The following is an 18,663-nucleotide window of genomic DNA, read 5'->3' as shown; positions in this document are numbered from 1 at the left end:
CATATTATAAATGTCTAAATCCCTGAAGTACCTAAAGGGAACAATGTAGCTTCCAGCTGGAGCATGTTGCTGAAGGACACCGACACTGTTTCCAACCAAGCTCACTTTATTGCAAATGTAGTATGGTGACAGAACATTAGTGCATCTTAAGTACTCCCAGGGTGAGTGTTCCAGAGGTATCTGTGTTGGCAGATTGTTACAGGAGGAGAGCAATTTTTCATGGCCCACGTTGAAGGCCCTCAGCGACCCATGACTTTAACCTCAGCGGGAGCTCATTCAGCTGGACTGTGTGAGAGCACATAGTCTCCATCGTCCTTCTGTGGGTGTTGTGGTACAGGGCAAGGGGCCAAGATATTAGCTGACATAGTCATACCCACATATTGGATTGTGTACTAATGGTGTTTTCGGGTGACTCTTCCTGTCCATGAGGCCGTCCAGGAGTAGCATGTGAAGCCAAACAGGCAGCAACGTTCAAAAGCTACACCCTGAAGCAGTGTCTTGAAATGTTGTGTTTCTAAATACATTATATTGCCAAAAGTATTCGCTCACCTGCCTTGACACGCATGTGAACTTAAGTGACATCCCATTCCTAATCCATAGGGTTCAATATGACGTCGGTCCACCCTTTGCAGCTATAACAGCTTCAACTCTTCTGGGAAGGCTGTCCACAAGGTTTAGGAGTGTGTTTATGGGAATTTTTGACCATTCTTCCAGAAGCGCATTTGTGAGGTCACACACTGATGTTGGACGAGAAGGCCTGGCTCTCAGTCTCCGCTCTAATTCATCCCAAAGGTGTTCTATCGGGTTGAGGTCAGGACTCTGTGCAGGCCAGTCAAGTTCATCCACACCAGACTCTGTCATCCATGTCTTTATGGACCTTGCTTTGTGCACTGGAGCACAGTCATGTTGGAAGAGGAAGGGGCCAGCTCCAAACTGTTCCCACAAAGTTGGGAGCATGAAATTGTCCAAAATGTCTTGGTATGCTGAAGCATTCAGAGTTCCTTTCACTGGAACTAAGGGGCCAAGCCCAGCTCCTGAAAAACAACCCCACACCATAATCCCCCCTCCACCAAACTTTACACTTGGCACAATGCAGTCAGACAAGTACCGTTCTCCTGGCAACCGCCACACCCAGACTCGTCCATCAGATTGCCAGATGGAGAAGCGCGATTCGTCACTCCAGAGAACGCGTCTCCACTGCTCTAGAGTCCAGTGGCGGCGTGCTTTACACCACTGCATCCCACGCTTTGCATTGCACTTGGTGATGTATGGCTTGGATGCAGCTGCTCGGCCATGGAAACCCATTCCATGAAGCTCTCTGCGCACTGTTCTTGAGCTAATCTGAAGGCCACATGAAGTTTGGAGGTCTGTAGCGATTGACTCTGCAGAAAGTTGGCGACCTCTTCGCACTATGCGCCTCAGCATCCGCTGACCCCGCTCCGTCAGTTTACGTGGCCTACCACTTCGTGGCTGAGTTGCTGTCGTTCCCAAACACTTCCACGTTCTTATAATACAGCTGACAGTTGACTGTGGAATATTTAGGAGCGAGGAAATTTCACGACTGGATTTGTTGCACAGGTGGCATCCTATCACAGTTCCACGCTGGAATCCACTGAGCTCCTGAGAGCGACCCATTCTTTCACAAATGTTTGTAAAAACAGTCTGCATGCCTAGGTGCTTGATTTTATACACCTGTGGCCATGGAAGTGATTGGAACACCTGATTCTGATTATTTGGATGGGTGAGCGAATACTTTTGGCATTATAGTGTACCTCGTGTCATATGACCAGGAACCGGCAGCAGGAATAAAGCACGAGAGCCGAACAAGTGTCAGTGAAAAACACCTCCTAAGATTACTTCCAGACAAAACTGATGATATCAACCTCATCTTGAGCCATTCTTGCCATAGACACTTTAGATTTATTATATGATAAAACAGCATGAAGAGTGCATGTTTTGAGCTCCATGAACCTCTGGTCTTGCAACCAATAAACTGTAATAAAATAATAGAATAATAAGCGATTTGGCTGTCACATAAGATGGCTTTATGCATGTACACATGGCTGCAATCTTGCTATACAGACACATAGGTCTGGACCTCCATATATTTTATTTTTATATCTTCCACATACTATCTCCAATTCATAACAGAAACACAGACATCCTGATAGTGTAGTGTGAATATAGCTTACTATGTGGAAAAACCTGCCTTTTAAATCTATCCCTAACCCTATCCATAGCCCTAAGTCTACTCAGTTAGCATTATACTGGTTCTCATCTGACTTCAGAGCTTTTACCCATACACTTAATTACCCATGTTTAGCTTTCACAGCGCACTATGCTACCAGACTTTGACTTCCTGCTGACAGATATGCCACACACAAACACACATCAGCGAACTACAGTATAAAAATATTTGAGTTTATTTCAGAACATATGATACACATGTGAAGGTTTATAAGAGCAATTGGTGGTTTGTAAAATGCAAACTACTCATAATGTTGCTGGCCAAATCAGCTTGCTAGGTGCAGTAAAGTCTGTCTGCAGCAAGATGATAAACTCTGTATATTTTTAAAGGAATTCGTTTTTGGTAATCGGTGAGGAGACACTTAAGAGTAAAGGAGGATGACGGCAGACACAGAGAATGAGACGGATAACTGTACACCAAAATATTTAACTTGATAAAAACAGAGCAGTTTGTAGAAGAATGGAAGTATATCATAATCAAGATTAGAACAGTTGGTGTAGTAGTATTAATAGTGATATTAATATTAATTCAGTAATGTGGACATTATCTTGATGCAGCCTTGTGAGTACACAATGTCTATTGAGCAGTACATTGATCGGGAACATGTTGTATCTCATCCATAAAGGCTTGTGCTCGAGCACACCTCAGCGACTCTACATACTGTCCTCCAGGTCTCATTTTGCTCTTTATCCTTCAGGAACTTGGTCTATAATTCATGCCAGCTAATGATATCTACAATGCATAATGAATGAATGAAAAAAATGAACGAATATGCACAGCTACAAGAAGTCAGCCATCAGAAGCTGACGGAACTTACATTAACCAGACCCAAATGTCACATAAAAGCTAAACCCAATCATGGCTCTCATGACCCAATTCACTAGAGCACATGGTTTGGGAGATGTTAAAACACACGTCTCTCATACCATTCATGCTGCGTTAAACTTTTGTGTGCGGTTGGCATCGCCTGTGCTTTTACTTCACAGCAATTACACACAACCATTTACATGCATGTACTATATCTCCAGTCCAATTCCACAAGACCTTTCAACAAAAATCTATCTTTGTCATGTTTGTTTTCTCACTGCTTTCATAACATCAAGACTTCCAGTCTAACATCATTCAGTATTCACTCAACCATTAAGGCAAGGACATGAAGAGCTTTCTTTGGCCATACAGCTTTCTCACGAGAAACAGTAACATAAAAAAAAAATACACAATGTATAAAAAAAAAATGTCCTGAGGAAGTACATTACTGAGAATAAGAAATATTGTTTAGGTTCTGCAGCTGGTGATAAAAGTTTATTTTGCTCAAGTGTAGGCAGGTATGATGTAATCACCTTGTCCAGTATTAGCCATTAAATGAATAAGGTACTGTAACACAGAATGCTAATGTCACCCTATATGTTCCATAGTTATGTTCATTATTCTCCATAGGTGCATGAAACCGTTGTATAACCCTCAAACTTTTATGATTGTTTCAACCAAACTGATTTGTGACTTCCAGCCCAAATGTTAGAATGCATCCTGTATAAGCACAAACTTTTGCTCCATTATGACTTGGCCTTTTGTTATGAACTACGACATTTTTGCGGGAGAATTGTATGCCAGATGAAGTTTTCAAGCCTATGTGAATGTTCAAATAATTAATCCTAACAATCACATTTCCCCCTTTTCCAGCCAAAAAAAAGGACACTGCATCATTCTTAACTATTTATGTCTTTGCTGTTTTGTCAATCAGATAGAAGTCTGAGTCTTATGTGTGATGTGGGGAGAAGCCCTTCCACTTCTACCATGTAAAACCTCATTTTTGGCCCTCATTTCTTCAACATCCCACAAAGGACGCGAATGCTTCTTGTTTTTCATTCATGCTCCTTATGTCCTCTCTGTGAGTATTTTGACAAAATGGGCTAACTTCTGTAGCAGAGGAAAGCGGAAAAAAGAGCTGACAGAGATGCCTGAAAATCATTGGGGTTTGAGAAACAATGGCACGCCCTGTTGTGATTCTGTGATTCTTGACACCCACCGAACCCCAGACGTTCCCCTCACAATAAGACGCCACTCCTTTTGTTTGACAAATCACAGCAGTGTCTGCAAATCGACTCTGGCAGCTTTGGAACGCGAGCCCTGAGACAACTTGACCAACATGGTCACCTCTTCTGCCAAAGAGAAAGGGAAGAAAGCAGGCTAGGAACAGGAGAAACAATTTAATTGCTGAAGGAATCTAGACAGTTTAGGGGTTGACGCGTATGAGAAATGTGTGGTTAACAAGACAAGGCGAGGCAAATGGGCTCCATCCAGCAATCTAATGGAACTAGGCTGTCTTGATCCACTGTGCACACATGTGCAGGGAGCTTCGGCAGGACACATCAAAAAGCTTAGCTAATTCTGAAAAGAACAGTTCAAGGATCCAGTGAAGAGCATTCTCATTGCTCTGAACCCAGTGAACTGCATCCTTTTGCTTTCTGATGGGTTGAGGTCACTTTTGGAGATTGTGTTGCATAGCGTTTGCTTGCAGTGAAATAGTAGGTTAGTTTGATCTATCTGCTCTCTGGGGACAGTCCTGAATGAATTATGCATACAGCCCATGCTTTGACAGAGGATAGGACAGCCTAAGAAGCACAGACTACAACTGGCATCCAAAGTCGTATGGTATTGGCTCTATAAAGTAAAAGGAATACAAAATTTGGTCATAAAACTTTTCATATTCGATTCATAAATTCAGCAAAGGATTTGCTATGGCTATTTCATAGAGTTTACTGGAAGGGATGGGTATTGAGAGGGGAAAATGATTACTTGCTTTTGCTTTATCTTGGCAAATCGTATTCAAATAAAATGCAGTGAAAAAATCCGAGTCTGGCCAAAGCTGCGCGTTACACTTTGCACTTCACTGATGTCAGAGAGTCGATTAGTTCCAAAAGCCTGCAGGTGATTCGTTTATGACCCGACATCTAATGCGAGTTTGCAGTTTTACGAACAGAAGACTGTTGACATAAGCCTACTCATTTCCTATACGAGAAGCTGTGTACGTAGACGTGTCAGTAGGAGCGCATGATTTACACCCGCTCACCACTATAAGGTTTCACTTTGTTTAGTACCACACATTTCGCTTTTCCTCTCTTTTCATTCAGAATGCACTAAACGGCTAAAATAAACACAAAAGGAAACTTTGCATTCCCAAACATAAGGAGAAAGAGCTGATGATTGATGCTTCCTGTTATGTTTTGTCATAAAACTCTGTTTGTAATGTAGCCAGAAGGTATATGAAGCACTGAGAGAGACATACTTATAGCACAGTGAGGGGCAGAGAGACCACAAGGGTACATATGTCAAATTTACACAACTGCTTCTTGCTAAGTAAAAGGGGGTGGTATATGATATTTTATGTTTTTTGTGTGATCCCAAGTCATGCGAAACGGATTGTGGAACCCCACAATCCCCCTTCCTAAGCTCACCACCCTAAACTTATTTTTCCCACCATTTTTCCCAGAGCCTAGCCCAGCAAACTTTTTCTTTTACATCTGGGTGTATGGATTACCTCAAATTTATTGACAAGTGCCTTTTCTTTCATAATAAGCACTTAGTAACTATTAGGTGAATTATATTCACATAGAACATGGATATTTAAGAAAATATGTCTGGGTTTACGTTTATTTTAGCGTAACTGATAAAAATGGCATGAATGATTATGAATTATTTAACATTCCTACTCAATCTTGTACATTGGTGTCTGAGAGAATAGCTTAGAAACCTGAAAATGATGTGAAGTCTAACTTTTTTTCAACAGTGCAAATATGGACTTTGTCATCTGCTAACTTCACTGCCATATTACTGGCTGTTCCTAACAAAAGAAAAGTGGATCTATCAAATAATAATGATTACTTGGCAAGCACTTAGCAATAGGGATATTGGCTGTGTGTGGAAAACGACTCACCAGAAAAAATGTATTTGTGTATATTTTTTGCCACATATTCTCCATCCTGTCTTTGTTGTCCTCTCAGAGCAGTGGATGGCTTGAGAGGTTCAGGAGCAGGGCAGTGCTGTGTGTGCTGGCCTTCGCTACTCTGATGGATGGGGAGCACTAAATGTGTCTGGCCCTGGAGCAGGGGGCCCGTAGCCCAGCCTACAGGGAACTGGGAAATATGACCGAGCTGTCAGAGCGAGAATATTATAACCTCCCTCACTCTAAACAATACAAGCATGCTTGTGCCTACAACCGAACCACTGGGCTGTGTCCTACTGAATGACAAACAAATGACTTTCTCATGGTATCTCATTTTACACAGTACCTGCACTTTCTCACACACTTGCTAGGGCTGTAGGGTAAGGGTAAGAGTTAGGGGTCTTAGCAGAGGCTGCATGTGGATGCCAGTCAGTCCCAGGCTTTGGGCAGCAGAGGTCCTCTCCTCAGGGGGAAGATATCAGTGTGCTGTGGTTGGCTGACAGCGCTGAGGGCCCTTATTGAAAAATCAATGTCCATTTGTGCGTCCAGCTCACCTGGCCGCCTGCCAGCTCGCCTGAAGTCACATAATGAAGCCTGATCCCGTTACCCGATTCCTCATTGGCTGTGTCAAAGTGACTTTGTGGCTGAAGTCATCCCTTTAGTTTCTCCTCTACTTTGCATCTTCTCTAGGGCTCAGATGTTTTTGCTGAGCGTAGAGTGTGATCTCAACTGTTTTAACGCTGTCTGAGAGACGGAGCACTTGCTCCATCATTTCGATGTTGACTGATATGTCATGCAATCCAGAACCAGTTCAGGCTGTGCCACAGTCGGTGAAGAATAACAAAGGCTGGAAATTCTTGACACACTTTTTCAGAACAACCATCTCTGTTCATCAATTCTCCCTTTCTCCTTCTCTTGCTTATCAGCAATCCAGAAAAAGCACGTAATAGCATCATATAATCGCATAATCTTCAGCATATCTTATTTCCAGGAGACGAACCCACACATAACTTATGGGAAAGTCTTTGCATGCTCTTAGAGACTCAAATATACTGCAACGTGATGTACATTTTTTTCCTTCATCTATTACCATTTATGGAACTTTTCTAGAAGTTCTTCGGCGCATCCCTGTAAATGCCTGTACTGGGATGAGATCACCAAAACCAAAGGCTATTGTGATTGACAGCAACGTTGAACCGATCATGATGCTGGGTTTGATAATGAGTGAGAATGATTATTTCCAGCAGCGTTCATTAAAATGCCTACAGTGAACCCACAAAGCTGCTCATCCTATCATCCTGACTGTACAGACCCAAGATAGTACCAGAACAGGAGTTTGATTATAAGTTGTTCCATGTGGGGTTATATGAATATATATATACTGTATATTTATATACTGTATATATATATATAAAAGAAGTGACAGTAAATTTGACCAAATCATTCCCTGGAGTTGCACAACCTGTTGTTGGAGTTGTGCAATTATTCATGTGAAAAATTCACATCTGAAAATTGTCCCAACGTGAAATATGAACACATGAAATGAAATGAAAATGCATTAATTGGGTTATGTTTCAGTTTCACATGATCAAGTCCGTGTAACGTTTCTGCAAATGTTGCCAATTTCTCATTGTAGAAGCCAGTTTTTCTTTTATTCTTTCAGATATGCATGGCATTTCTTAAACCTGACTCCCCAGCTCTCCTGCCTGTGGTAGACATCCTGACAATCTTCTCTTCTATTTTCATTTTTCTTCTATTTTCATTTTTCTTTTCTTTTCTTTTCTTTTCTTTTCTTTTCTTTTCTTTTCTTTTCTTTTCTCTTCTCTTTCCATGTTCTTTCTTTTTCTTCCATTTCCTCTCATCTAGTCATTTTCCTCTCCTCTCCTCCCCTCTCCTCTCCTTTTTTCTCTTATCTTTTCCCATGTTCATCTCTCTTCTCCTTTGCTCCCTTCTCCTCTCCTCTCCTCTCCTCTCCTCTCCTCTCCTCTCCTCTCCTCTCCTCTCCTCTCCTCTCCTCTCCTCTCCTCTCCTCTCCTCTCCTCTCCTCTCCTCTCCTCTCAGGCCACTGTGTATAATGCAATTTGGTTGATTAAACGAAAACATTAAAGCACTACCTTATTGAATTTGACAGCACGTACAGAGCTAGGTCTTACTGGGCACTCTCTTTTATTGGCTAGGCGAAAAAGGATCACGTCATCCTCATTCACAGCCCCAAATCCCCCCCACCTATACCCCCACCTCCCTGTACCTTGTTCCGCCAGCAGCCCCAGACACACCTTGGCAAGGAGGACACCTGTCACGACAGAGATTTGTTTAGACATCCTCCACCCAGCCATCCAGCTCATAGCTCTCTTCCTGGCACGACTCAGGCTAACCTTGAGGCCTGCCAGGACTGGACGTAGATGAACCTCCTCCCGGAAGAATCAGAGGGATGAGTCTTTTTATTTATACCAATAAACATGGCAATGGCAGATTAATCTAATGAGAGGGTTAGGAGGGAGCCACCTCAGCCTCTGTCTTCTGTGTGATGACTCACTCGTAGTTTTACATGAGTCTAGAGCCGCCAAATATGGGGACAGGAAGCCAAGGCAGCAGTGTCCTGAATACTAAACATCTGTCAATCTCGCACATCATCCTCCAAGTTCACTCACTGTCCTCTGGGCTTATATGGACAGTCTTACATAGTGTCTGGAGAGTGACGACCATCAGAGATAACCATATTTGGAGAAAACAAAGTCATGTGACGTAATATAGACTCTTTTTGCACTTAAATCAGTGAAAGCCACAGTGGAATATGATGAATATCATTCGACTGCATAATAAATGAAGTCTTACATCACTAGTCTGATGCAAAGCCTGGCTGCATTCTGCTGATAATTAGAAATGTATTTTGCAATGAGGTAATGCTGTACTTAAGTCAGACAGGTGAATACAATCTAGATTTATAAGATTAGATTTTTTTTAATGTTGGTCCAAATTACATTTATGGAAGTATGTGAGTAAATATAGCTGCCTCATAAGATTTGAACGAGTTCAGATTAATTATGCCACAGTGCTACTGAATTCTCAGATCCGATTGGTCAGAAGGTCTAATTTTCTATAACAGCAGCTTAGAGAATAGTTCCAGCTCTAATGCTCTAATAGGTCTAAAAGGTTTTTGTAAGAATTCTTTTATTTAGCATTTATGGAAAGAGTGAGTGCACATTGGCTTAGTGGTTAGCATGTTTGCTTCAGACCTCTGGGGTTAGGGTTTGATTTCTGCCTCTGCCCTATGTGCATGAAATTAGCATGTTCTCCCTGTGTGTTTGGGGGGGTTTCCTCTGAGTACTCCGGTTTTCTCCCTCAGCCCAAAGACATGCACTGAAGGCAGATTGTCATCTCTAACTTGTGTGTAGTGTGTGATTGTGCCACTCTGTGTAAAATAAGTACTACAGAAAATGGATGGATGGAAAGAGTCTCTGTTGTCTGTTCTTTTTAACAGTAACTAAGTTTTCTGCCACAGGAAAGTGACATAGCAAGTGTTTTCTATCTTATTAAGTCCAAAAGAGAGAGAGAAAAAAAAAAGAAAGGCTGGTGAGGGAATGACTGTTTATTTTGGTTATACCATAAGCAATAACAGGAACTAGTGTGTCCTGCAGTTGTTCCATACCAATAAATGGAACTAGAACCATGACATCATTCATTAATTATTAAAATTGTAATCGTTGGCAAATCACTTTGGTAGAAAAGGAATGAAACACTTCAGCACGTGCTTTTAGAGAAAAACAATAAACTTTGTGGTGGTAACAGTAAACAGTATTGCGCTGGGGAATATCACCCACCCGTTGTGGATTATTTTGCTCCAGCAGCACTCCGGGTCATGTTTTATTCCTTACATAACATCACCCTCTGCCCTTCAGTACATCAATTGGACAGACACAATTAAATCCCCTTCCTGATTGGGTCATTGTATACATTTCTGGGTCCTGTTAGAACATTGTAGTGCACATGCTTAAACTGTACCAACGTCAAAGAGATTTGTGTGGCAAAGTATCCTCAGCTGTTTTTCCACCAGCTCCAGATGTTGTTTGTTGTCTGTTCAGTTGGGTCAAAATAGAGCATCAGTTAGGAGAGCTCTATCAGTGGTCATCGTATCTTCACTCTATAGCTTGTCTATGATGTAAGCCTGAAGCCATCCACTTGAAGTCCTTTTTTTTCCCCCTCAACCTCCTTTCATGTAGAGTATATGTTTGAACATATCCCTTTCTCCTTCTCTCATGGAACTCACATCACAATTGTGTTCCATCTCTCTCTCTCTCTCTCTCTCTCTCTCTCTCGCTTTGTAGCTCTATCTTTCTTCATCAGTAATTATAGTAAGGTACAGAAAATTGAGTCCAAGGTGAATAGCAACGCGGTACATCAGGTCTCTGTGTGGCTGAGAAACCTGAGAGCTGCTTAGATACGATAGCTCGACAGTGATTCCCGCAAGCAGCCTCCTCTGCTGTATGCACACATCACTGGGGGCTGGGCAGCTCAAGTCTTGTCGACACTGCTGTTAAACTAACCATGACAAGGCAACAAAGCTGCTAACATAGCATTTAAGCCTGGGGCATGCACACTAAAAGCACCATTACATTGACGATAAAAGGTGAGAAGAACATCTTAGTCTGGAAGCAGTCTAAAGTTTGGAGGAACATCAGCATAGATAAATAATTCAACCCCTATTTTATGTTTCTTGCTTGATGATTCAAGGTTGGAAAGTAACGCTCTAAGAAAAAAATTTTAAAAAGTGCACTGACCACCATCCTAGGAGTTATCCTAAATAAAGCTAGAGCACTTAGTTGACATAAGAGGTCAGTGCCTTTGGGTTACACAAGCCTCCATTTTGCTTTGAAATCAATAAAGAGAAACAAGAAACGCAAAACAATGCAATGTTTAAGCGTTGAGATTGTTTTACTTGCTTGATTTAAGCCTTAGTAAAGAAACTAGTATTAAATTTATGTGTCTCGTGCCATGAAATAAGATCACATAATGCATACCGTGGACACACGCCATCATATTTTAGATCTAATGCTGCCACCCCGTGGTTTGAATGTGAATGACAGCGTTTAACTAATTAACTAATATGTCAAAAAAATAAAAATAAAAAATCCATCAGTACCGTGATTGTTATTTCAAAGTGCTGTTGTTTTAAAGGAGCAAAGCTAGATCTGATTAAATTGAGCAATGGAGACTTACAGCATGCATACACACACACACACACACACAAATAATCTCATCAGCAGATTATCTGAGCCAACCCAAATCTATGCAGGAGTATCATTTAACATGGATATAACAAATATAATCATAAACCTGCTTTCATTGGGTCACATGCTGCTTAACTAAATTGTTATCACCGGAATGGCGATGTCAGCCATGTCTTCTATATAATCCAGGTTCATCAGCCCTACTCGAGTTTCTTCTAGATTTTCTGGTTTCCTCCAATGTCCCAAAAAAAATACCAGTGTGTGGATTGACTACGCTAAATTGTCCCTAGGTGTGGACATATCGGTATGCTGCCCTTTGATGCACTGGTGTCTCGTCCAGAGTATATTCCTAACTCACACCCAGAATTCCCAGCTCCAGATCCATTACACGTCTTACAAGGATAAAGTGCTTACTGAAGATAAAGATGTGAAAAATCAGCCCTGAAGCACAGGTATGTGTCTTCTTTATGTGCTTCAGTATTCAGTATTCAGGCTTAGTGCTGTACAACGAAGCCTAGTCGGTGCAGTGAGCTTAATCGCAAATACACAGAAATAGTTCATTTAGTTCAGACATCAGGGTTACACCTCACAGCCAAAAGATTGTTATTATTGTTTGTCAGAACCCCCACTTAATTTCACTCCTGGCACAGTTTAGAGACTGGTTTAATATTTAATATGTATATACGTATGCTGAATTGCCATGTCTGTTACATTTCCAGTAACTGTGAAGTTGCAGGTTCTAAGATGTGCGACTTTATTATACAATGTTTCACCTCTAATGACTTGCAGTTTGGCCTAGAATTGGGTCAGTTATAGTGTGCTATCCTTTATGGTGACATTTTCAGGAACTTTCCTAAGTGCTTTACGATGATACGACTTACGACGCTTTAAGTTGATTTCCAATCAGTCTTCTACAGGAAGCTTTAAAGAAGAAAACTGAGCGGTGCATATTTGTAATCCACACAGGGCTGTTTAAAATACCTGTGTTCCATTTTATGATGACAAATGCTCCAAGGTAATAGAGTGGAACAGTAATTGTGAAACTCTGTGCAGCTGGGTGCTAATGTAAAATGCAGCCTTGCTTAGATCCAGTCTGGCAAAATAGCTTAAAGGATTTCATTTGCATTTGAATAAGACACTGGCCTAATGTAAATAAGCTGTTCTAATGTCCATAAGGCATGCTTACTAAAAATACGACAGATCTAAAGGCAGTAAAACGAGGCTGAGCTAAGGTCAGGACCTGAAGCGATCATGCTCTCCAGATGAATCAATACGACTGGAAACTTTCCACAGTCTAGTAAAGCATACTTTAGTGCTTAGGCATAAATCAGGTAAAGGAGCAAAGCCATAGAGTTTAACATCAGCTACAGATATTCATGTGGTGTTGATGGAGGTCTCCTGGGTAGTCTGGATGAAGAATGTGCAGCTTCCTACACAGAGTGTTGGTCAATCTTCAGGATAAAGAAGTCGGAATACACAACTTGAACAATCACAATGCCTTATAAATAACTCCTGAATTATTTCTACTTTCACTGTGAGTGAGGCACGAGGTTAAATCAGGGTATTGTAAACATCTCCTGCTGCACGAACAAGCTCTTGCTGCAACACAATAAACAAAATGTGAAATTGCTTTATTTACTTGGCAGCACAATCTATAATAGACAAGGTGAAATGACCTAATTATACCACGCAAGCTATTATGTAAGACAGGTCAATAGTAGAGACGAAAATTACAGTTATAATAATAGCCTTTTGTGTAATCCTCGATTATTTATTTTTCTCATAGCTATGGTTTATCCATTGTTGGAAAATATGATGTGTTTGTTTCATTGTTTAGATTCAGAGGCTGATGATTGCCATGTAGTCACAGTGAGCCATACACTCTCAAATCTGTAATTTCCTAAACTGACTGTGGGCCGATACAGCCGTCTGCAATATTTCATGCCAATTCTAAATCAGTCTTTAGATAGTGATAGGAATAAAGAATTAGTACAAGGGGAATAATTTCATTTAATTTCTCACTAATTCTCCAAGCAAAGCTGTGTCTAGCTATAGGTTAGAAATATGATCATCATGACTGTTCATATGGTTCATATATTCACTAGTAGTCTCACATTGATAAGCATGATTAAAGAAGCTGGGCTTAATGGAAATAATGTGTATATATATATATATATATATATATATATATATATATATATATATATATATATATATATATATATACTGCAGTATTGATAAAGAACAACCATTTAAGCGCAGCTTAAGTCAGTCAGTGCCAAAGCACACCTCTAAGGCTTGCATTCTCTGAATATCCTTGTACTATATTACTATTTTACATTACTGTCCATATTATGTTAATAATTTATAGTACTGAATATATGCAATTTCTCCCACTATGCCACTTTATGACTGCACAAACTGTCTACATCTTTGTTTGCACTATGTCTGTGTGTGGGGTGGGGGGGTGCTTAAGCAGCTTTTATGCAAATTACAAGAAATTTGGAACTTGACAGGATGTTAAGAATCTATTCATTACATCTGTGCCAGTATAGCTGCTGTATCATAGTCTAATAGACTAATCCCAGCATCACACACACTACAAAGTCTATATCATTGCTGTGCTATCCAAGTAATATCTTGTCTGCAGTGCTCGTATGTCGGTCTGTTTCAGCTGTATAGGATGGGAAACTGGGCAACAGATGGACTACAGACAGAAAGTGGACCTACATTGTGACCTACATGGCACATGTACTGGATGAAAGTGCAGGTACAAGGAAGGTAGGTGTTATACTTCTATGTAAAGAAATAAAGCATACATTAACAACAGCATGTTTTTTTTTTATTAATCTTGTATATTAAAGAACATACAACGTGTTTATTAAAGTTAACAAAACACAAGTCGTGTTTACATTCATTGTTTCCATTCTGGGATTGTAGATGATGACAATATTCAGTAAATAAGTCATTATAAGCATGCAATTTGTATTTAAATTACTTTGTTAAGATTATATCATGCTTTAAATGATAGTTCATATGACTCAGTTAGTTGAGAAAAACACACACTCACATTAAAAAAAAAAAAGCCCTCACAGTAGCCAAACACAATTAGCAGCTGTTTATTTCCATTAAAGTTATTGAATAAGCTTTAGGCTTTAAGTGTGTACATTTCTGCCCGGACCATATTTGCTAAGAAATACAGCAGTTGCATATAAGTGTAGATCAAGGCAAGACACAAGCAGCAAAAATAGTCATAAATTCCCAGTAAATGTGATACTTTGCGGAGTGTAATGTTCATCTGGATTTAGGGTTCTGGTTTGCTACATGATTTCCCTCCAAACCGAGCCCTTATTTGCACAGATTTTTGGAAATGTACATTTCCTGTTGAAAGGATTAAGGCTGGAAATATTTACATTTAACTGTAATATCTAAAGAAGTAAAGCAGTAAGAGCTGAGAAGGATTGTCAGGACAGCAGCAGCAACGATGTGATTTGACTCAAAGGGAATTATTGTCAGTTTTTCAGGTGGAGCTCAAACATTATAACCAGCCTTTACACATCTAACCAGCATAACTACAGGTTAGTTATGGTTACGGGGGGAGAGAGAGCTATTAATCCTTTTAACAGTGCTAAGAGCATGTCTAACAATAGTTGAGCAATATCTTTACAATAAGCCAATTTAAAAAAAAAAAAAAAAAAAGAAAGAAAGAAAGAAGAAGAAGAAAAAATCTTTTACAGGACCATAAAATATGTGATTAATAGTGCTTTTCCACTGGACACTTCGGTATTAGATGTTACCGTAACAAATCCATGATCCTGTATTTTGATCCAAGATTTTTCATTGCTATACAGACTGGCAGATCATTTTGCTTCCTTTTAGAAATCACACACAAAATAAGCTAATTTTTTTGTCACTAGAATAAATGCTTTAAACAATTAAAACATTTTTTAGAAATAGGTTTAATAATAATATCTTATATAATAATATTATATAATATTATAACTATATCCATGATAGTTTTAGTTGCCGAAACATACGTTTTGCAGTGTATCCAATTACAATAAACCAAATAAATGTTTATTAAACCTTTTTCTAGGCATTTCCTACTCATTGTAAGTTCTAAATGTTTAATTTTTTTGACAGATAATTTGGCTTCTTTCTAGAAATATTTTTTTTTTAATTTAGCAAAATGATCTGCCAGTAATGCAACGCATTACTTTTATATTGTTATATCTGTTTTACTGTTTCTTATAATACTTAATCTTATAATAGCATTTTTACTAGAAAACTCTGACTATATTCAAGCCATTTTCATTTTGATGTGTTTTTCTTTTGCAGGATAAATGCCCATGATGAATTTGGTTACCCTTCATACAAGGGCACCAAACAGGGACAAGCCAGTGGAGCTCTAAATAATGCAGAATGATTAGTCAAACAGAATCACCACACAATCATCGCAGTTATCATATGAGTCATTCAACCACCATTAAAAACACTAGCTACCTAGAATCACCATTTACCAGACAATAAGGCACAGCAATTTCCAGTAGTAGTGTCTGATAATAACTGAATCAAGTACAACAGAAAAGTGTGTAAGCCCTCATCAGTGTGTATATGAAAATGTAAGTACAGTTGCTACTGTTAGTGTTGCATAGGAAATGGTGTTGCTACCCCACAACTCTCAGAGAACAGCTTTGTTTTGTGAGGAGAAACTGACATGGTGCTTTACTAAGGTAAGTCTAGCTCTAGATTTGGATTATTCTGAGAAACGAAGCTGTACTGCAGTGTCCAGTGGAAAAGACCCATCAACTACACACTTTTTGGGGTATGTAAGTCTAATTTGGACATGTGTTTACAAAGAGAAAAAAATTAGCTTAAATTACCACCAGAGTCTTCCTCAACAAAATTATGTGCTGATGAATGAGCAGAGCTTGATTTTGTTCTCAAATTAGTCGAGCCGTACAGCTTCGCTGAGTGCTTGGAATATGAGAAGGCCTTTCTCCTGTACATCTCTCCTTTCCACATTGAAATCATCAACAGAGTAGAAAGCACTACCCCACCTAACGTGAGAAGGCAAAGCCCAGCAATAACACACCGATCCAGGTGTGCCCCGAGCCTTGCACTCTCACTTTCCAGTCTCTCCATCTCTCGTGCCGAGACAGTGTCCGGGTTTACTCCTGAGTCACGAGGGACAGAATAAGATATGATCACTAAAGTTATTCCTGTCACTAAGAAGGTGACGGCGCTGATAAATCCATAATCTACTGGCTTTCCTGTGCTCTCAGATGTCAGGTCGGACATTAAGGAAAATTCAAGGCGGTTCTCGTTTGGTGAGTCGGGGCAAGGCGTCCCATCGTGGAGGCTTTTCTCACTCGTGTCTGGAGTGACGTGTCTCAGATTGACATTTTCATCAACGTAAGTGAAAGAGGTCTCCAGCTCCTCGTCACAACACACCCTGACCTTCTCTTGGCGAAAATGCTTGGCTGATAGTCCTTTGCTGGGGGTCACCTTTGGTGCTGAATGATGCTGACCCTCTGTAACAAATGCTTTCCCATGCAAACTGCTTTCATGTTCCCTGGGGCTTGCTCCTTCAGCTGGACCTTCTATCCCATGAACCTGAACAGATGGGGCCCAATCAGGGACGTCCACTGGATCGTCTCGCCCGCCCTCTTTATCTATGTAAAGCAGCTCCACGGAGGCCATTGGATGCTCGCTGCCAGATCACTCCATCAAGACAGCCACATCAACACCTATCAACACAAATCAGCAGTGTGTGGTTGGAGAAGAAGATCCACTGAGGTTTGAACTCTTCCACTGTTGCTACTCTTAGTGTTTACTGATGACGCTATCTGTCACAGATTTCAAAACACCATGGCAAGTTAATAAAATAGCAGTTATTACTGTGGTGGAAGTTGATCAAGTTTCATTGCCTGAGCAATCTGCTGAGTTTATAGTGTTAGTATTACATAAATAAATAAATAAATTCATGCACACCACAGGCTCTTTGTGAACGCTCGTAGAGGAAAGCAAGGCTTAGGCTCCACTTCTACATTAATATGCACTAAAGTAGGTTTATATAGACGAAGAATATATTAAGCGCCTTGTTTTCTGCGTTTAAAACCTGGCCGTTTCATCATCATCATCATCATTTACCTGAAGGTCGATTCAGAATATAAAACAGTAGTTATAGCCTGTATATGAACGCTGGTTAAAATTCGGACTGCTAGAAATGCTACAATGAAGAAGCCAGTTTCTTAATGTGCATTGTACATAGTCTAGAGAGGTAAAATGCTATAATGGTTTAAGACAGAAATGTAATACTTGCTCAGCAAATCCTTTGTGCGTAGCTAAACGTGGTCGCATCCCGGCACGTCTCAGTATCGCGCAGTGTCCAGTTCCGCAAGGACGCCGCCACTTACCGGAACATTTGACATTAGGACCGAATAAAACGTTTGCTGATTGGTTACCGGGTCTGTTAACGCTTGCCTGTCAAGATAATGTCCCGCCCATTACCTTTCTGACTGCTCAAATCCTTCAATTCATCCGTTCAGCCTAGCAAACCCTTACTGACACCTCGTTTTGTAATCACGCCCTGCGTAGCTGTGATTCGCGGAAGGAGCAGGAGGAGGAAGAGGAAGGAGAGGAGGAAGAGGAGGAGGGTTGCATCGACAGCACAGTAGAAGAGAAAGGATGCTACATATACTGTCCATATAGAGACAAATGAGAAGTGGCTCTGTTATGCTGCAAGAAGTATTTTAAAACCATGGTTTGAATCCACAAAGTACAAGGTCTGATTATCATATGAGGAAATATCTCTATACTGGTGGGAGTGCTCTCTTCTAGGATGATAACACCCCCACCTGCAGATCATGAGTCGTCACAGAATGGTTTGATGAATATAAAAATGATGCAAATCATATGATATGGATTTCACACTCACCAGATCTGTGGGAGGTTTTGGACAGACGTGTTATTCGGTAATCTCCTCCACAATCATCAAAACAGCAATTGAGGAAATTTCTTTGGGAAGAATCCTACAGAAACCTGTATGCCCATGCCAAGGTGCACTGAAGTTATTCTGCTGGCTTGTGGCGGCTCAGCAGCTTTACTAATCCACATTATGAGGTTTTTTTCTTTTTACCCTTTGTCACCTGTCAATAGGTGTGATCCATATCCTTATTGTTCACTGAAAACAAAAATCTTTGCCCACTAAAGATCTAGCTGTTTCCTCAAAAAAAAGAGAT

General features: G+C 40.3%; 1 protein-coding gene across 2 annotated transcripts; it reads right to left on the bottom strand.

The window, feature by feature from the left end:
- Positions 1–14,289: 14,289 nt before the first annotated feature.
- On the bottom strand, positions 14,290–18,061 carry LOC131343698 (transmembrane protein 74). 2 transcript variants are annotated; one of them, XM_058375679.1, is made up of 2 exons: positions 17,745–18,061; positions 14,290–17,169 (listed from the first exon to the last, which is right to left on the bottom strand). In XM_058375679.1, the coding sequence occupies exon 2, from the start codon at positions 17,120–17,122 to the stop codon at positions 16,289–16,291; it is 834 nt and encodes a 277-aa protein (XP_058231662.1). In that variant the 5' UTR covers positions 17,123–17,169; positions 17,745–18,061; the 3' UTR covers positions 14,290–16,288. The 2 variants fall into 2 exon arrangements, with proteins under 2 accessions (XP_058231662.1, XP_058231584.1); XM_058375601.1 differs by having other exon boundaries at positions 17,741–18,060.
- Positions 18,062–18,663: the final 602 nt, after the last annotated feature.

The sequence above is a fragment of the Hemibagrus wyckioides genome, linkage group LG01 (genome assembly GCF_019097595.1).
Source record: "Hemibagrus wyckioides isolate EC202008001 linkage group LG01, SWU_Hwy_1.0, whole genome shotgun sequence".
NCBI classification, from domain to species: domain Eukaryota; kingdom Metazoa; phylum Chordata; class Actinopteri; order Siluriformes; family Bagridae; genus Hemibagrus; species Hemibagrus wyckioides.
Note: the sequence above shows the minus strand (reverse complement) of the source record. Positions and strands in the feature narration are given on the sequence as shown.